This window comes from Notolabrus celidotus, chromosome 7, assembly GCF_009762535.1.
Source record: "Notolabrus celidotus isolate fNotCel1 chromosome 7, fNotCel1.pri, whole genome shotgun sequence".
NCBI classification, from domain to species: domain Eukaryota; kingdom Metazoa; phylum Chordata; class Actinopteri; order Labriformes; family Labridae; genus Notolabrus; species Notolabrus celidotus.
Window position 1 is genome coordinate 22,880,053 of NC_048278.1, and position 21,525 is coordinate 22,901,577.

Sequence of the window (21,525 nt, forward strand, 5' to 3'; positions counted from 1 at the left end):
TGCTGGGAGTCTATCTAAGTCACTATTTCAGGAAGTTTGAACCACTACACACTGCAGTCTGAAAAAAAGAAAGAAAGAACAAAACAGATCCAAAAAACAGATCCAAAAATAACCTCAAGAACAGTTGAGTTTGACAGCTCATCTGAACCAAAGTTAGCAGTGCAACATTCAGAGCAAGAAATGATATGTCTTTTTTCCCTTCAGCCTTTTTTTTTTCTTATAAATAATACCAAAATGCTTCATATGTCTCTGGGGAGGTTTCAGTGCTATTGCTGGAGCCAAGACAGAATCACAGACAGGCTATACAGAGTTAAACTGCATACACACATGTCCAGCTGTACACAGCACATGGACCATACTTTATACATCACTGAGTAGAGTTCAAAGAAATTCAAAGCTGAGCCTTTTATTTAATTTTTTATACTTTCTGCAGACACAGTTGCTGAGTATCACTCTTTTTTTTCTCTATTATTGTAAAAAGCTCTTGGTTAATATTCTCAAACAGATTTCATTCTTGGACTCAAATTCAGGGGGACTTCACAGTGTAACAACTCTGGAGATTGAGTTACACTGTTTTTCACAGCCTTGCTTGAGCCCTGTGCACACACATTTCACACATTACACACAGACACGTGCAGGCATACACACACACACACACACAGAGAGAGAGAGAGAGAGAGAGAGAGAGAAAGAGAGAGAGAGAGAGAGAGAGAGAGAGAGAGAGAGAGAGAGAGGGGGGGGGGGGGGGGGGAGAGTAAAAAAAGTAAAAAAAAAAAAATATTATTGAAAGAAGTGAGAGATGTAGCTGATCAACACTTTTCATGTGGCATGTGGATTCTAAACATTGTGTTGGATTTGCTGCGTCATTAAATTACTCATTTCATCCTGCATTTGATATATGAATGTGAAGCTCTTTTTTAGATTTTTCTGTGTGCATCTTCATTTACTGGTGTACTCTTTTGGATGAGTTTGTTTGTAGAGGATGACCATTTACTGAGTGACATTTGTGCTGACTGAGCTCGTGGGCACCATCAGCCTGTATTGGTCGTCCTGTTTACACTTAAAAACCTTCTCTGCTCGGCAGGCTTCCCCTTCCAGGCCTTCCATCTGCCCCATCTTATTGTGATCCCATGTCCGGTTTACTGCAGCAGTAGAGTCACATGTATAAAAATGGCTGATTACTTATATTGTGAGGCCATATGATCAATATCATAAGTAATATTTAATGATATGAGAGGGAAATAAGGAAAAACTATTCTCATAGAAAATGTGACGTATTCACACATTTGGTATTTCATTTCATTTATGACATGAAACGTTTTTATGTTCAGTTGTCTGACATTTAAGTAAGAGAATAATTGAAAAAAAGGAAAAAAGGGAAAAAAACAAAACAGGCAGGGTTTAGTACCCTCAGTGCTGCATGATTATGAAACCAGTGCAGTCATGTGATGTCTTCTCTCATCATCATCATGACAAGTTGGAAGTCTGACCTTCCGCCAGCACACAGTTTGCCATGCAGGGATTGAAAATTGCTATACAGCAGCAGTGCACTTGAGGCTACACTAGGGGCGGAGTTTGACCTCTCAAGTCTCAAAACATCACTAATCCGCGTCGGACATCCTGGCACAGGCCATCACTGGCCCCGATCGTACGGAAAGGGGACGAATTTTCACCGAAATATCACTGTCCCGACTGGGTCTGAGTGGCAACAAACACAGGCTTGCGCTGCCGCCTATGTGCGTGTCGGAGGGATTGGGACCACTGTGGCAGATAGTGCATTTATGCGTCTGGATATAACTGCAGTCATTTTTCGCCCGTTTAGATTTTAGGATTCGGAGAGAGGTGTTTGGATTTTGCGCGGTTGACAGCTGGATCGCCCTGCGCCAGCTACCACGTATCCGCTTCCCTTTGAGGTGAGTCGACAGAGCACTTGTTTTCCCCGTGTCTCAGCTGTGCAAGTTGCGGCATATTTGTGCTATTGTAGCTGACCGGGCTCTGCTCTCCTGCACAGTTCACTGTGAGGCTGCAGCATGGTGTTACTGTGATGGGAGAGCGCTCGGCGAGGCTTTCAAGGGGGGGATTCAACGCAGCTAAAGCATGACATGGTTATAAATTCCTCTTCTGTAAAGGATTTATGTCCTTTTTATGAACCCTGCTGCAAAGATGGGCGCTTCTAACTAGACTGTATAGGCCTATACAGGCATTATCACATGGTGTACGAGAGGTTAGTGCAGGAACGCATGTGAACACAAATTTTAGTGTTGAATGTACATGATGAAAACGTTGGAATATTTTGAAGAAGGGGTACAGTGATTCAATGATCCAATCGTTGACCTATTTACATCATTAATGTACGTATCACAAACGTAAACAAACAAGGGCAGCATCAGATAATGAGAGAATAAGCACAGTTGTTGTGTAGTGCGCTGCTCATGTAAGTGTATTTAAGAGAAAAATAAGCTTTTGCTTTGTGCTTTGTTTTTTGTGGTGTATGTGTGTGTGTGTGTGTGTGTGTGTGTGTGTGTGTGTGGGGAGGGGGTGTTTTTAACATTTTTTTTAAAAATTGTATCTAAAAGTCTGATGTAATTCAGTGACAGACTGCTGTTTACGTTGAACAACATGTTCCCTGTTGCAGACTTTGAAATATTAGATAACATGTCAACCAATGTACGCACATAGCAATCAAAAGTAGCATCAGATCAAAGTGAGAAATAAAAGTTGTTTTCTAATCATGCACATGTCAGTGTGTTTCACACCAACACGGGAGCTCAGATTTGAAGGTCTGGAATTAAATTACTATAAATGAATATGCTGTAGATCAAAGTTGGACCGTACACCATGTAAATGTGAATGTGGTCATCATGTTAGACAATAAAAATATATTCTGCATTGTAAGTTTGGTCATTGTGTTATTAGTCTCTTTTCCTTGTATTACTGATGAAGCAGAATGAAAATAGTTGTATCCAAAACAATTCAGTAGTCATATTCTTGCATCAGCATGTTTGCTGGTCCCATGCACAGTGACACTGGGCTTGTGACCAGCAGACAGCAGTCTTTAAGACATTCAACAATATGTACCTTTTCTGGCATGAAAATTAATTTAAATTAATTCTCCCTTACACAGCATATCGTTTAAAAGTGCTTTACATAATGAGGGGCGGATTTACATTGAGTTTAGATTTTCATTTCATGGTAGGATGTATTTTGTACTTTTTTTTTTTAGCATTAAATGGCTGTAGTGCTTTTGAGACTTGATAGTTGCACTGTGGACTAAACAATAATTCATATCTTCCCAAATGTTCATCTTCAGATATTATTCGGTTGCCATTCAATGTCCAGTGGCACATTGCTGAGGCTGCCTTGTGGCTGATCCTGACCATGCTTTCCACCAACCGCTCTGGAGGAGCTTGGGGATGAAATGGATGGAGCCCATGGCCAGACCAACGCACCAGCTCCCACCTCCCAACATGTCCAGCCGCAGCAAGTCTCCCCCCAACTCTGGAGAAGGTAGATAAAAAGATTTATCTGGCTGCCAACTCAAACACATATTTTGGATCAGAGACACAATGAAAGCTGTCTGAGATAAACTTAATTTTTATGCAGGCTTGTTTATTGTTTCCAACACAGAGCAATGCCGCAATTATCACATTAAATATCATGAGCTAATTATTTTACTGGAAATACTAACTGTTGTTCGTGTGTGTGAGTGTTAAGTTTGTTTAGTATATTTTGACTACATAAAAGTTTAACTTTTTACTGTAGCGGTTACTGAAAACTTTACTGTTACTGTTTTTGAAATATAATCTCAGTTGATACCAGAACCATGTCATTGTAGGACTCTAATTTGTCCTAAATTATTGAAACTCTGCTCAGAATTTACAGAAATGTAAAACACAATAGCTTTCTATATCTATTCTGAAAGTGTCCCTAATGTCATATCATAGAAATTATTCATTACCTATGAAACATTCGTCATAGTTGTTTTTGTATTCTACTGCATAGCCTAAGCCTAGCTTTAGCTTTGAGCTAAGATCAAGAGAGAAATTACCAACCAAAACAAACTGATGACCTTTTCAAGAGAGCCCACTTATACATTCATTGTGGGGAAAAACTTCAGCATGATAATTTCAGTAACATTTTCAGCCAGTTTTTGCTTGTAAATATGTTTGCTCTGTAAAGTGGTTTCCCTGTGGTCTAGTACATTTTTAATATCATTTTCTTGTGCTGGTCAAATTCAGTGTTTTGACCATTTTAGGGTATATGTTATCAAGCAATGAAACGCATCTTTGGGATGTTTTTAAAAGTTACTACCTAAAATCATGGCAAAACTAAAGAGTTTTTATTTTGCAAAGAAAATAATAGATATTAAGTTGTTCCAGCTTGTTGAGCCGGTTCTGTGGTTATCAACAAGAAACATGTTATGTAGTTGTCAAATAAGGAATATAGATTTTCATACTGCTTAGGATATGAATGTTGTGACCTGATGTCAATAATAACCATATGAGGTTTTTTTAAATCCCTACATTAAAGATCTGTTTATTCATAGATTCTAAATTGGCTATTGAAATTCTATGCAAATACATTTCCTGTGGCTAAGTGTGAAAGAAGCACAGACCAGCATCTTATCAAACAAAAGACAAGTGTCAAATCCGAATATTTTTTCATCAGTTGCAGGCTCTAACTCCATGGCATGGGTGAAGATGTTCAAAAAACCTGGAGGAGGCCTAAAAAAATCCTACCAGCCTGGGAGCATGCTGTCTCTCGCGCTCACCAAAGGCCTGCTGAATGAACCTGGCCAAAATAGCTGCTTTCTAAACAGTGCTGTTCAGGTGAGAACTCTTTTCTACCGGATCTAAAAACTTCACTCTGCTGTAATTGAAAGATGCTCCAACAAACTACAAATCTAACATTTCCCCACGCTTCTCTTGGAAAAATAAAAAATACAACTGATATTTAAAATGAGAAGTACATCCCAAAACAAACTTACTGGACTGAAACTATTGCAACTTATCTTTTAATCTTGGAGACAAGATTAGGTAAAAATTAACCTAGCATAACTTGGTCAGCAGAACCAGCAAGTTGGTAGAAACATGAGTTCTTGTTTACTCTTTATGCTGGCAATGTCTCGAAATCATGTGAGTTGAGCTTGTTGATTTCATGTGTGGGTTAATGAGGGATGCTGGGACTCGGTCACATAAGCAAACCAAAATAATGAGCCGAAAGTGGCTTTAATCTGAGAAAAGCTGCATGTTAAGTGTTGATTTTCAGGGTGTCGCAGTACTGCCAAACTCTTCATGTAACATTATGACACTTAAAAGACATTAGTTATTATTATTAACATTTAATAGAAATTACATTGCTTTCCGTTTAAATCAGTGTTATGATGAGGAATTTTTGTTGTTGTCGTGTTGTACTCTTGCAGGTGCTCTGGCAGCTGGACATTTTCCGGAGGAGTTTGAGGCAGCTCTCAGGTCACTTCTGTCTCGGTGACGCCTGCATTTTCTGTGCTTTGAAGGTTTGCATTGTTCTACACTTTGAGCTAAACTTAGCAATTGCAGTAACAGAAAATATTACTTCATTTCTTTCCACCAAAATAAAGACAATGCAAATACATTTGGATGCAACAACAACAACAACAACAACTGTATGCAAGTTAAATAGTGTTTGAAAAATGTCATTTCAAAATGCTATTTACTTTCAGGGCAGCAAGCAATCATTTGTGTCTCTTCCTCAGAGTATCTTCAGCCAGTTTCAGCAAAGTAGAGAGCGAGTGCTCCCGTCCGACAGCCTGCGAAATGCTTTGGCTGAAACATTCAAAGATGAACAACGCTTCCAGCTCGGCCTAATGGATGATGCTGCTGAGTGCTTTGTACGTTGACACAGTGCCTTTGGCTTTTAATCAAAGTAATACTCAGAGGAAGACCTTTACAGGCTTCACTCTCCTTAAATAATATCATGGTGCTTCCTCTGTGACATGAAAGTTAAAAATGAAGAGGCGTCTGACAAAATGACTTGGCTTTGTATATTTAATATTTTAATGACTAAATGTAAATTACATATGGGCATAATGGCCAATTGCATTTTGAACTCTAGGAATGCATATATAAAATATCTGCCTCTTAGATGAGTTTTGTTTGTCATATATTTTTGTTGTTCCAATAACATCTAATATCCAATATAGTCCGTTATAACAGTATATGTTATGTATATTTAGCTCTTTGTATAAAAATAAAATTTTAGTCAAGAAGGACTTCACCAACTTATTAAAATACAACTTATATTAAAATATAGGGACAGTGTTTTATTTATTTTTAATTTAATACAAATCTGATATTGCCAGTAGTTCTAATGTTTTATTCAGTCGGTATAATTTATATAGAACAGATGCTATCTTAAAGGTATGGATAGAGAGAATACCACAATTACTGTGCTTCTAAATGTGCCATAGTGCTATAAAGCATGTATGCACAGTATGCTTGTATTCAGTGTTGTTGCTGATTTTTCTCTTATTTCTGGTATCAGGAGAATATCCTGGAGCGGATTCACTTACACATTGTTTCAGACGCTTCAACAGATGCTTGTTCGTCCAAATCCTGCATCACCCATCAGAAGTTTGCAATGATGCTGTATGAGCAGGTAATTCATGTTTTTGAATTCTGCGGTCATCTAACTTTAAGTAATGTTTTAAAAAGAAACATCTCTGCTTTAAAACAGTTTGATATAAAAAAAAAAGCAGTGTCTTTTTTTTAATAGAGGAGTTAAGTGGAATAATTGTGATAAACAGCTGCTCTCACTAAATGGTCAAGTAGACGTTACTGACTGGTCATTCCGTTTACCAAAACATGAACAAAAGCTGTAATATCTAAGATAATGTCTCTTTTTTTCCACAGTTTGTGTGTCGCTGTTGTGGAGCATCCTCAGACCCACATCCATTCACAGAACTGGTACATTATGTCTCAACCACTGCTTTATGGTAAGTACTTGAAATGCTGCCACGGCTTAAAAATTTGGGAAACAAAAATGAGGCCAGAGTGCTAATCCTGATTTAAATGTCAAAGCATTAACTAAAGTTGCTTGATAATTATTTGATTGCAATTTTAAGCATCTTAGATCAATTTTCTTCATGTATTTCAAAAGCCATGGTAGCTTGAATATCAACAAATCTTGGTGATTTTCACTTATATTGATTAGCTTCAAAAAATGTTAAAATGTATGATTGTAAACTATTTGTAAACTTCTCTGAAGTATAACGTGTCTTCCTGCTAAGTTCAAATGCTGCTTTTCTCTTTGGTGTAACAAGTGCTTTATGCATGCTCAGCTCACCTGCTGCATAAGTGTTCCCTTCTGTCCTGGCAAAGCAAACAGGATAACATGACAGTGGTATCAAAGTTCATTATGTAAAGCTGCAGAGTGTTAAAATGAACACCACTTTTCATTTTGTAACCTATTCTGTATTTTATGCAAATAACTTAAAGGTAGGGGGAGGAGTGCTTATGCAATGCAATGCAAACGAATGCAAACCAAACCACCAGCAAATAAAATAACTATTTATTAATAGTTATTTTTATCTGTTAATGCTGAGGCGATAGAATAACATTGCTGAAAGAGCCTTTATGCATATTTTCCTCCTCAAAGTTTACAGTAAGGTCTACTTTTACGATGACAGTGAAGCGGGATTAAAATTTTTAATAAAGAATAGAAAATACTGCATAGGACAGGACCAGTGAAAACAGAAGAGGTAATGCTATGTCCACTGGGGGCGCCAAAATGTACACAAAATTATAGTTCCTGGCAGTTGCTTTAACTGATTGGATGGATAATTCTCAAAGATGACATAAAGCAACTTGTTTTCAAATCTGCTTTAGTTGATCTTTTTGGATTGATACTAGCCTTTAAGTCAGTTAAGAAATATGTATTAACTTGAAGACTTCAAATTGTGAGGTATGTTGACTGAATGAAATATTAATATGAGATGCTTTTGTCAGGAATTGAGAATCTCTATTTTTATGCACAGCCAACAGGTTGATCGTATGATGGGCAAGAGCGAGCGGCTCAGGTCAGACATGTTTGGAGAATTGCTGCAGGCGGCAAACAACACAGGTGACCTCCGAAGCTGCCCGGTATGTGATTTAGTATCATAGCTGTTCTTAGAATTATAAACAGATCATTTGACTTAACAGTAAGCATGCTTTTAAAAACTGGATGCAAAATGATCCTAGCAGCTATGCAGAGTATACTCTGTACTTTTAACTGTGGCACTCGAAGTGGCTGGCGGGAGACGGTGCCAGAATACTGTTAGGATATAAATAGCAGAGAGGCCATAACCACTGATTTTCTCTCATCTGTATTTTGTAATGCTATCTTCCTCTTCAGTGTGCTTCAGTTTGGTTAAGCTTCCCTTAACCCATTATTCTCCAACAAGCTGTGAGCCATAGTACAGACTTAGTAATAATGAGGCACATACAGTGAATGTTGTCTGGCTCTTTTCCGTTTTTGAGCTTTTTCTTGTTATGATATTTTGAAGTACTGTGTCTTATGAGTTTTTAGTTCTCTTTTGGAAAGCAAAATAGATAAAGTCACAAAGTTTTGTTGTAAAGGAAACATTGACATTGAAGATTTTTGTGCTATGCAAAAGACTGACATAATATCACAGAAAGTTCAGACTCACTCAAGACAGCGTCCTCAGTCTTTTCTTGAATGGAAAACATCATGTGTTCAAGGGAAGATGTAAAAGGGAAGTCATAGGAACTTAAGAAAAGACAGCCATGAGTTCTAACACCACATTATGTCACACTAAGTAAGACTTCGCAGGGGAATGGAAATTATTAGCTGTCTAAAATCTATGAGTCAGACTCTACATTGGCTAGTTGTTTCCCCTTCCCTCCTGTCTTTGTGCCAAGCTAAATTTTGGCTAAATTCACAGATTACCTCTGTCAAGAACACTTGAATCAATTTACACAGAAATCTTCAAAAACGTAACCTCTGACCACTAGACTTGTTTATATATGTATGTTTGTTGGCTTTATCAACCTGCATCTATTTCTGTCATATTTTACAGAGCAACTGTGGTCAAAGTATCAAGATCCGCCGTGTGCTCATGAACTGTCCAGAGATTGTCACAATTGGATTTGTATGGGATGCTGAGCAGTCTGATCTTACAGATGATGTCATTCGATCGCTTGGCCCACGTTTGAATCTGTGTGGGGTAGGAGCTAAAGCACGCTTCACGAGACAACAAATACAAATAGTACATATTATTAATATATATTATATTATAATACTTTGGGTTCTAAAAGTAAAAGCCTTCAGATTGAAACACCAAAATAAAGAGCTGGCTACACAATCAAAACAAAATATTGCTGCCCATGTCTGGGATGTGCTAACTTAAAGGCACTATGAGGAGTTTTTCACCAGCTGAGAAACAGACTGAAACCAACACTGATGCCTCTTTATGACCTTCAAAAGCAAACAAAACCATAAACAACAACACTGATACCTTCTCTGTTGTCATTTTTAATGCCTTAAACCACTCAGAGGGGGTAGGTGTCAGACCACATGATTGACATTTGGCTTTAGAAACTCCCTTTTTAGGCTGTTTTCATGGCAAATAATCACATTGGGTGATAAATCTGGCTGTTAAAAGACAGCAGGGTGAGGTTTTAGTTTAAAACACTACTTTTGCATGTAGAGAACAAAAAATAAGAGGTATCACTTTGTCCACAATGGGGTGCCAAAATTGATATAAATCAAAAGTTCCTCACAGCAGCTTTAACTTAACGTAACCTACATATTTTACAACAAGGTTTGTGTTAAGAAATAAGTTAATTGTATTAAGATTTACTTCTGTTGTAATCTGTCTTTGGGCTTTTACTGGCAAATTAACAGTTCTACTTTTATACTCCTTGTTCATGATAGATAAACCAAATAACAACGACGAATATCACATTTTTATTTTGTCAAATTTGAAATAATAGTAGAATATATTCATCTTGTAATACTATCCAATTACATAATAAACAGTACTAATAATAACTTATCAAAACTGAGTCAAATTCAGTCCACTCAAATTTTAGATTTGGAGAATTTTTACAACTCTATAACGTCCAGATACTTGGCCAAGTAGAGGATTGCCTGTTGGGTTGCCAGAGAGTTGCTTTCAAGTTACTTAATTCTTTGGAAGATATCTGTGGCCTTTAAAAAGGTTTTATAGAGTAACAAAAACACAAACTCTACTCCAAGGATTTTATATCAGCTAGCGAGTGATATGGGGAGAACAAACTTGTCTCTTTTCCCTTTCTTTCAGCTTTTCAACCGTGTCACTGATGAAAATGCCAAACGGAGTGAGCTACATCTGGTGGGGATGATCTGTTTTTCCAGTAAACATTACTCAGCCTTTGCCTATCACACCAAATCTTCAAAATGGATGTTTTTTGATGATGCTACTGTAAAGGAGGTCAGAAACTATGCTATTGATCAGCTTTGTCCCAGTTCAAATGTCTACCTGTTACTGTGTATTACATGCTTTCACATCATGTTCTCCTTTTGCTCAGATTGGATCCAAATGGAAAGATGTTGCGTCTAAATGTATCAGGGGACATTTCCAGCCACTTCTTTTATTTTACACCAATCCTGAAGGTTCTCCAGTTTCTAATGAAGACGCACCGAGACAAACTTCCATGTGTCCCCGGTACAAAGCCCAAGTCAATGGTGACACAACAGGTACGTCAACACTTAAGCTATCAGCAGTCCTTACTTCTGAATGTCTTACAGATAGGCAAGGTGTGTTAATTCAAACATCTTTGTAAACACAGTTTATACTTTATTATTACGACATATACGTTTTATAAACCTTTTACTTCTGTGTCAAACAAAATTTCAGATTAATACAGCTCCATTTGTTATTTTTTCCCTTAAACCGTAACTCAAAGACTTTAAATCATCTGTAATATGCAGGAACCTTTAGCTACCAAAAAGTATGTTTACTGTAACATAGTTTCAATAGTGTAAAGTCTTCAAGACTTACACATGTGCCCACAGAAGTTATTTTCAAATATAGAAAAGTGGGTTTATTTAACTTAATGCTCCAACTGGATGCTTACACTTTTTTTTTCTTCTAATAACAGAAGAAAGTTGCTGCAAGAAAGAATCAAACAAATGAAGAAAATCTGTTGTGAATGGGTAAATAAAAAACCCAATTAAAGTGTTTGGCACTAATGAACAGTTAGAGGCCATGATAAGTATCTGAATAGTTATTTATCAATTTGCATTTTATTTCCATGAATTCAAATCTATGTTTGCATTTTAGCCTCTTTTATTTGACTGGTACTATCAACATTACAACCCATCAGTACCTATGGCAACAAACAAATTCGCTCTACAAATTACAGTTTCGGTTTGAATTGGGATTTAGAGAGTGCTGTTAAACCGTAAGCAGAAAGATTGTCCTGCCCTGTGTGCTGGCTTGAACTTGACATGAGGATGATGCCTCTGTTGCACGCAGATTACCACCCACGCCTCACTCCCTAATCCCTACTCCTGTAGCCAAGCGCACTCATGCTCCTGCTCAACAGTCCTCACTCCGCCCTCAGACATTTCTGATGTTAGCGTCCATTAATTTATCTGCTTGGTGTTTTGGCAATGGTGCCCGTTTAGATGGATTGTTTTGCTTTAGTGCGTTACCCAGGCTCTTTGACTGGCATGGGACTGGATCCTTGTTTATATGAAAATATGTGTAAGTGATTGTTTTTGTTTGATTTTGAGTGCGATATCGCTCAGGTTTTATAAAGTGTTATATTTGTTGTATGCACTGTTATCTGTTATATTATTAGTTGAATGTAAGACATTTAGGTAGTTTTGTATTTGAAACATGCTTTGCTTTACTTTGTGACGGGTCTTTTATCATTGTTTATCCACTCTTGCAACTACAACTAATAAAAATAACTGGCCTGTACTGTTGCACTTAAGTTAACAGCTTGAGAGTCCCAGTATCACTTAATTATCCAGCAGTTTTGAGAAATATACTCTATCTCAAATTAGCTTCTGCTCTCTTGAAACAACTTAATGTCTGCTCCATAAACAAAACTGGGACTCTATAATAGAATAGCCTACAAGCTATTGTTACTCACCTTTGTTGTAACATACACCAACTAAACGTCAGCATGAAGAAATGTATTTATTAAAACATGTCTGTTATATCATAGTAAACTGTTGATCTTCTTGAAGTGCAGTGTTTCAATTTTGAAGACTAATATTAAGGAAACCATGCTGTAAGAAGTAGTCCAAATGGAAGACAGTAGGAGTTGAGTAAATGTTAAAGATAGTGACACTGTTTGGTGACTGTGTTGATTTTGGTGGCAGATGTTTACTGCATTTCTGTTTTTCACAGTGACCTGCTTGCTGAAGAATGACATAACTACACCACAGGGTAGACAATAGTGGCAACAGTAGTGTATTTTAAGCCAATGATCCACTGAAGCCTGTCCTTCACTAAGTTTATTTTTTCCAAATTAATTGTTGTTCCATAGCTTGTTTGCAGCTAATATGCAAAGTGAGGATAAAATAGATAACTTTAAGATGTACTTACATTTGTAGGAAGGGTCTAATTCACCTGGATATGTAGACTTCATTAGCTGCAAGTTCTGGGTGCCTTTAGTAAATTTACACAAGTACCTGCGATGGTTGTAGTACAGAGTGTAGCCCTGAACATTTAGAATTGATGAAAGGTATATGTGACTTTTCACATGCTAGTGGGCTAATTTGGGGTGAAATGTAGCCATGGTTGGAGAGATGACCCCATCACTTCAAGCTAAATACATCCATTTGACAAACAATTCTGTTTGAGCCTAGAATGAGATGTATTTCTATCACATTTGCTCATACAACACATATTAGGTAAAGTCCATGCATAAAATAATAGTATTCAATGAGCATTATGAGCAGTTGGGGGTTAGGTGCCTTGTTCAAGAACACTTTGGCAGTGCCCAGTTGTAAACTGGTCAAGCAACCAGTCCCAACTTCCATACTTGCTCCATAATGGGGATTGTACTGGCGACCCTCCATTCCCAATAGGCTGAGCTATTGCCACCCTCTTACTCCGTGATGCTTTATGAACTAAAGGGAACTTAGGGCAGAATAGGTTACTTAAAGCCTCTATAAAACACATATATATATATTTGAGGGCAATTATCTAAACTGTTGACTAGCTTCTCATGTGCCTGTGTGTTGTTGTTTTTTCCTCAGTGAAACATCCCATGGGCAGCCCTAAAAAGTTCCAGGAGCCTTCAACAGAAAATTTAAAGAGGCCAAGTGATATTTCCAAAAAGGATAGAGGACATCGGAGGACGGACCCTTCACAACACAAAGGTAGAGCATTGTGTCTTTATCTTCTGTTGAGGAGAACCTCTGATGAAGAGGCAAAAACAATGCCAACTGTGTCAAACCAGTTTTGTAAACTTTGCTAGGTCCAAGCTTTTTTAAAAATCATCCACTCTATCTCTCTCTCTCTCTCTAGAGATGGCACATGCAAGATCTTCATCTCCTCCAGAAAATGGACCTAGACCTTCATTGGACCAAAAATCAAAAACCCATCCACGTATTGAGAAGTCATCAAACCATTCAAGCAAAGGATCTCAGGAGCCACGTGCCAACTCCTTTGGTACCCAAAGCCGGAAGAACAACACGTCCCCAAGTCGCCATGATCAGGACAGCTGCCAAGAGCATTGGGAAAAAGTTGGAAGTGAAGGAAGTCACAATAAATCAAAGTCCACTTGGAGACCCATTCGAGAGGTGTTAAATGTTGACACTGTACTCAATGAACTAGAGCAGCGTCGACAACAACAACATGACAGCCCACGGCACAGTAAACCGTCATCCCAGGAAAGAGTGCACAGTGAGCAGAGTCGAGACCGCGAGCGGGAACATGTACGGACCAGAGATGACCGTAAGCAGAAGTGTCTGATGACGATTTATGAGGACGAGCAGCGGCATGAGACGGAGAGCCACAGCTCTGTAGAATCAGAGAGCAGGGCTAACCAACAAAGGGGCAGCAGACTTAAGGGTGGGCCAAAGACCTTACTGCGTAGTGACACCTGGACCATCCAAAGGACAGAGTCTGGCTATGAGAGCAGTGATAGACTCAGTAGCGGCTCCACCAACCCAGACTCACCTGGGGTTGATTGCTTTGTTGTAAAAGACCAGAGAACAACTCCAGATGCACATTTGCAAAGGTAAGAAACAACTGTTTTGTGTTCATTTGAACATTTCTTAGGATGGAAATTGAAGTTTTTGCGTTTGAGATGGAGTCCTAGGAAAACACCCTTTTTTTCCAATAGGAAGAAGTAAGAGATGCCTTTGTCACTTAAGTCAATCTTTTATAGCTAAGCCTGTTAATTTCACTTGTTCACTTCTATAAGCTTAATAAGCAAAAAAAAATAAAATGCTCACTTACATTGGTCACAAAACTTTACTTAGATTGATATTAAAGTTGGAAACTTAAGACAACTAAATTGCAGATCCTATCCAAAATGTATTGTGACAATGTACTTGACACCACTGATGGCATATAGAAAATTATCTATGCAATATGTTGCTTTAAAGCCTCTTGAAACCAATAACAATAAACTGTATTCTTACTAAGAGGAATGTGGAGTCTTAGGAACAAAATACATAGCATAGCATATTAAATTCCATCCCAAATGGGGCGCTGGTGGCCTAGCGATCTAGGTGCCCCACGTATAGAGGCTACAGTCCTCGTTGCATAGGTCGCCAGCTCGACTCTCGGCCAGTTGACTATTTGCTGTGTCTTTCCCCACTCTCTGCTCCCCACATATTCCTGTGTCTTTTCAGCTGCCCTGTCAATAAAGGCAAAAAAGCCCCAAATATACCTTTAAAAAAAATTATATCCTGATTCAAAAATAGTGTCACTTATGTCCCTGTTAACTTGGCTGTTATTGGGTTTGAATTTGGTGTGGTTGTGCAGGTATTTTACACAAGTGATCTTTTGAACAAATCAAAAGCTACTTGCCTGTTTATACTAAGTGTGAGCATTGTTTGTGGGTGATTATTGACAAAAGTGTTTTGCATGTCAAATGGAGTTGTCTATTTTCAGCTTCAGAGATTTGGTGCAGGCTCCTATTAATCTATTTTTGTTGAGGGTTTTTAAACACTGGCAAAGGGAACGTAGTTCCATCAAAACATGGCATTAGCTGTAGTTACTTAGGTGAGCTATCACTTTGCATTACATACACTCTTTGAGGAAAAAAACATCTCAGCTAATAGACCATGTGTTTGTAATCCACTGAACTCAAAGATAATATGAACAGCAAAGCATATGGTACCTTTAGTGACCAAATAACATCAAAAATGTAATATTTCAGGGCTCTTGCATACTTCTCTGGCTTCTATGTAATATTATTTACGATGAAAAATGCTTTTGTTAATTAAGTTTTCCAATAGTTGTTATTATTTCATTTTCTTATTTGCCATTTCTTCTTCATGGGGCACTCAAAATAAATATCACAAACTTGAAGTATTGTGTTCCAAATTTCTAGTGGCTTCAAATTGACATACAAGGAATTCCCAAAGGATATTGGGGAAATAATTATCAAATATGTGATTGGTAATCAAGCGTGTGACTATAAATTGTTATAAATCATGCTTTTACCTTGTGAAAATGTTCTTTAGTTACAGAGAGGACATTGTTATTACAATATATTTAAATCAGTGCTTTCAGCATAGTTTTTTATTTTTAAATTCATCGTCAAACTTGACAGAAGTCTTAAAAAATCATCAAAAGTTAAAAAAAAATGGTGTGAGTATATACAAAGTAGCAACAACTACATGGAGTTGTACACTTTTGGAATCACAATAGTTATTATAATAAAAAAATATGAACAGCATTTCTTTAACATGGGAACTAGTTGGACCTAATGAAACAGTTAATTTAAGATCCTCCTGTTTCTGGGATTTCTTTCATTTTTTAATGGTGCTCGGAATCCTTTAATATTTTCCTTTTGCATCAACAGGCCATTAAAATAAAAAAAAAAAACTAAGTGACTTATGATTGACTGATAACATGCTTAAAATAACTTCTGTTTTATTTTCTAGTCAGCTGCACCAAAAAGGAGGCGATGCAAAATCAAGCGTAATGTCCTCACCTTCACACAATGGTAAGTTCCAAGGCTTTCAATCTTCCTTTCAAACTGCTAAAGTTTGCTTGTGATTTGTGAAGTTAGTGCGAAACACCCTTAACTCACTGGCTAGTTTTACTATCAGTAGTGATTCACTTTTGAGCATTTTTAATAATAACTATAATAATTGATATTAGTATTATTATTATTATTAGTTTTAGTGTTATTTATTGTTATAGGCTATGTAACTGTACGGTTTAGCCAATGTTTTTGGACAGGCACAGTGTTTGATGTAATTTTTTATCAAATCCACTTTACAAAACATAAAGCTAAAGTTAAAAAAAAACCTTTTTTTTAAAAGAGAAAGAATAAGACACACAACCAACAAAAATAGCTTGACATGAAAATGATAACTTGATGAAAAGCATCAAAGAACACATCTCTGCCCAGGATTGGTTACAACTCTTATTTAATCTGCAAATACTTCCAGGAATAGATTTACAGGGAAATGTACGAATTAAGACTTGCAGTCCAACAGATTGGTTACCACAGTATCTACTGCATACACTAAAGTCTTTTAATAGTTTAAAGTCTGATTTATGCAAACCACAATATGATCTTACAGCAAGAAAGATCACTTTTCCTTTAGAGTTCCAGTCACACAAGACTTTCCACAGGAGGAGGGTTATTTTTGTTCATTTTATTTATTTCTGTTAGTATAACAAATGAATTGTGAGTCCTTGGATTCTTACAAAGTGAGAATAATTGACCACTGATTTATGTCTGAGTTTATATATAAGCTTAGATTGGTTTCTTTAACCTCTTCACCCAGTCAGCCAAGCACAGGCATTAATCTGATGATAATCCCACAAAGCTCATTCAGACAGCACAGCTGGACACGGCTGCTGGCATTGTCATAAATATCTTCCTCGTTCATGCACTACTTTGAGTGCGCGGCATTTGATTCTTTATCAAAGTTATATGCATTTTTAGCCACTGAACCAAAATCTACAGCTTTTATCCTTGAATAGACCTCTCCAGGACAACAGCAGAGAAAAAAATGACATCTATTTTTAAAGGGAAGGAATTCAGCACCCTGCTGCTCTGGTACTGACTAGTTTATCCAGCTGTGAGAGGGTCTTATGGGATTTAACAGTCAGCTGCTGCCCCCTTGTGTCCTGATAAGACAACAGTTTTATAGTCACATGTGTAGATGACATAGTCTGCTTGGTTTCTTGTATGATCCAATTTTGCTGTGTTGTAGACTAATGCGTATGCCTGGTTCATAACAAGGGAACAAGGATTAGGGGTACACAAGAGTAGGACCCTGATTTAAGAGATGAGTTTTTAAATATCTTCTCTGAATTTTTATTTAATTTTATTTTTTAAGGGTTTGAGAAAATCAGCCCTCCTATAGCAGCCCCTCCCTATCTGTAGCGTGTCTCAACAGACGATCAAATGGGGTTGTGCATACCCTTAACTAATTACAACACATACAAAGCATGCTGCTTTGATGGAAAATCTACTCAAAATATGTTAAAACAAGAAAGTACAGTTTTTATGTCACAGAAAATTGAGTTAGCGGTTACCTTCCTGGGATAACAACCATGTTTTTACTTTCACGATATATAAAACTGTCAATGCCAGCTTCAATCTTAGAATTCAGAAGACAGTTCATAGTTACCCATTTAGAACAAAGTCTACAATCATCAAATTAACTTCTTTTTACTCCATTCTCTCAGGATTCTGATTTGAAACTTTAAATTCTGAGAAAGAACTCATTAATCTCAATACCAAGTTTTTTAGGCTCTAATCTCGTCCCTTGTATTTTTATGTTTTGTTTTTTCTTTAATGTCGTCTTATTTGTTGGATTCTAAATTTTCCTACAGTGCACAGCACATACATAGTTTGGCACTTTTAAACATGCTCTACTTAAATTAACTCTGCAGAGAAGGAAAGGTCAAAAGATAAAAATACATCGGGCTACCTTGAGCGCTAATTACAGGATGTTAAAGCTACTTGTCTCTACAGAGCAGACCTATCCAAAGCAGTACTGCTACTTTGGGGTTTTTTTTCTATGTATTTTCACTTTGTCTCCTTTACTGTCATTCTGGTTTAATCTTCTTTGTTTTATATATTGTAGGTAAACATCAACCCAAACCTCAGGGAAAGAGCCATGACCAAGTTTCACATTCACATCTAAAGTGCAGTCCAAATTCAAGGTAGTGTCCTATATTTTAAGTGTTATCCAACTTGTTCTAATAAATTGATGTTCTGCAATATTCAGTGATCATTTCCATGGCTCTGTGCAACACATCTCTTGTAGACGGAAATCAAAGTACACTTCCAGTACCTCCAGAAAAGTAGCGTCTTCAGAAAGAGACTCCAATAGCTCTGATAGCAGGCCGAGTGAGCAGCACACTGCAGAAAGTACAGCCCTGAGGCACATCACAAAAACCAGCAGCTCAGAATGGAACAGCTCAGACGATCTTGCTCTCTCTGAGCCCGAGGACAGAGAAAATTCTTACCGCTCGAGCAACAGCGAGTCCGCCGTCTCTGAATCCCAGTGTCCTCACATGACTCTGCAATACCACCCTCCCAGCAATGTGACTGCAGAGCCTCTTCCACTGAACACTCAGCGTCCGCCGGGCACAACAGGGTCCCCTCATCTCAGATCAACCCAGCGCATCCCTCCTCATCAGGGTGAAACAAGCCACGCAGTGTTTCGTCCGAGGATGCTTCAAGAAACCTTTCCCTCGAGTCCTCGTCTTTCATCTACATCCTTTGTCAGTCCTCACAAGAAACCTGACATGTCAGGCCTCAGAGCCCTCTCAGATGCAAGCTCCAAGTCGGGCTCTGACCTGGAGAGGAGCACCCCGTCATCATGTGAAAGTGAGGAAAGACTAACTAGCTGCAAGGGTGAACAAGCGGTGCCAGCTCAAGAGGTTTCCCTGACCACATACTTCAATGTGGATAACTGTATGACGGAAACATACCGTCTCAAGTACCACAACCAGAGGCCTCTTGTCCTCTCTGCCACAGTGCCACGGACAGTGGTAGTGACTGAGCGCAGAGATACCAGCCACACACTCCCCACTGACACACACTCACAAGATGTGCCAAAAGCAAGACCTGAAACAAGTAAGCCTCTTTCACAAACCTCAAATTCACCTGAGACTTAGCTGTACTGTTTATAACCTAGCAGTTTTCTCTATCATATATAGTTGTTACGGTCGTTGAGGAAAATAATGCAAATCAATCAGATGGACTATGGTAAACCATAAAATAAGATAATTTAACATACATATTATAAACCATCTTCTTTCTATTTGTCAGGTACAATCCTGTGTGATTATTTTGAATCCATTTACAGTTTATAAGTTAATAATCAAGACTATCCCCTAATCTACCATATAAATAAACATTACCATATAAAACAGAATCTAAAACGCTATAAAGGTTTTATTTTCTTTGCCCACTCCAGCCGGACACTGTCTAAAATAGACAATATTACAGCATTAAGTTGTGTACTTTGTTTTATAATATTAAACAGGGTGAACCATAAAACTAAAGTTAAACTAGATTTTCATTTCTTTTTTTTTCTTTACAGGCCATAATAGCAATAAACCCACTGCAAATGGAACCCAGTGACAGCCAAAGGACTGGATGAACGTGGTTTTTTATGAGTGTTACTTGGTAAAAATTGTTTACATGGATGAGCAGCGGTCAGTAGAGTACCAACTGGATGCCAAAGAGTTTACAGAATGGAAATATGTCCTGAAGCCAGAGATCTCCAAATAGAGTGGAATGTGTTTATGCAAGCTTGTCACATAAGTCAATGCTATTTCTAAATGCTGTTGCATTTTGTTTGAAAGATTATCAGCTATCACGTATACTGTCTTCCATTACTCCCCAGTATTGCTGAAAGCAGATTTTGTTTAGAGCAAAATCTCAACTGTTTTTGGTTTGCACAAAGGGATTCTGAGTCTCTATTATTCTTTTTGTCACCGTATCTCAATTTTAAAATGTTTATTTTTGTATTTTTTGAGTATTTCTGGAGAAGTAATCAAGGAATGGAGATATACTTGTATATTGCAAGAGAGGCATGACAGTTTACTGGAGCCACATTTTGATGAAGTATATTGTGTACAGTTATTACACAGAGATGAAAAGGAGGTAATGTGATGGAAAATCAAGACATGTTATCATGAAACAATATGTTTAAGATATTTTATAAGAATATGATGTCATTTTACTAGACAAAAGAAAACTTATAGACTGAAGATTTGAAAGAGCAGGTTCAAGAAAGTTCATTCAATACTAAATGTCTAAGGACTAATATCAGGACAGCCAAATCAATTTATGCATGTAGAGGGCTTCAGTTCACCAGGGAAGAGACATTGCAACATTTATATAAGTTCAGTTACTGATTTGTTTCAGCTGTTATCATTTATCAGTTCTTGTACAACATCTGTGTGTTAATCAATGACTGAGGGCTGCCCCATTCCAGCTAACCTCATTGGTTGTTACAAAATGTTGACTTAGATCCTTGCTCTTTTTTTCTCTCTCCAAATTTTCATTCTCCTGGATGATTCCAGGCAGTTTCGATGCCTCTATTGATAGATACCTAAAGATATTTGAGAGACAATGTTTCTCAAAATATGATTCTGCTGGTCTGAATCCAGTTTCAGGTTGTCTACATTCTTTGGTAACTGTGATGTTCTGTGGTGCTTGTGGCAGCCCTCAGGTCATTTCAAAAATCACTATATACTGTACGTACAACTTATCTCCTAATGTACTCTACCTTGAATTGTGCTGGTTCTTGTAATCCTTTTGTTTTTGTAACTCACAGTGATGTCAAATTGTATTTTTTTAGTCTTCCTTTTAAAGTAGACAGATTGAAACAGGTCTGTATTTGCAGGTATTTTCATAACAATGCCAATATTAACTAATATGCCTATCTGATACAACACAACAATTACTCTTGTTTATAAGACTAATGTTCTGAAACCTGCATGTGGCCTTTACAAAGTCTTACTAGCTCTGTGTACAGCATAAGCATGAGCATGATAATTCTGGACATACATTCTATTGGATTTAACTTATTTGTATTAAATTCATTAAATAGTGATTTGTAACAATAGTTTTGGAAACTTGAACCTTTTCTCCTCTCTTGCCCATGCGAGGACACATACTTTTGATTATGCATCCATTGTATATATAAAGATATGTTGCAAACAATACGCTGGAAAACAACCAACTGTTCAAGACATACTATGCATTCACTAGAAAATAATTTAAGATGACTTAAAATAAATTTGGTACTTTTAAGGCTTTGTATTATGTACATCAGACATTCCCAAGAATATACAAATCAGTATTGTTGCATTTTCAAATA

At 37.4% G+C, this 21,525-nt stretch overlaps 1 protein-coding gene across 1 annotated transcript; it reads left to right on the forward strand.

The window, feature by feature from the left end:
• The first annotated feature begins 1,642 nt into the window (after positions 1 to 1,642).
• Positions 1,643 to 19,813, forward strand: usp53b (ubiquitin specific peptidase 53b). The gene is given in 18 exon segments (XM_034687342.1): positions 1,643 to 1,913; positions 3,311 to 3,507; positions 4,669 to 4,829; positions 5,423 to 5,515; positions 5,735 to 5,869; positions 6,523 to 6,636; positions 6,891 to 6,973; positions 8,015 to 8,120; positions 9,059 to 9,205; positions 10,304 to 10,453; positions 10,551 to 10,719; positions 13,240 to 13,362; positions 13,511 to 14,225; positions 16,105 to 16,166; positions 18,271 to 18,349; positions 18,454 to 19,268; positions 19,738 to 19,758; positions 19,761 to 19,813. Coding segments are annotated over 17 exon segments (3,120 nt in total). The 5' UTR covers positions 1,643 to 1,913; positions 3,311 to 3,413.
• The last annotated feature ends 1,712 nt before the right edge of the window (positions 19,814 to 21,525 follow it).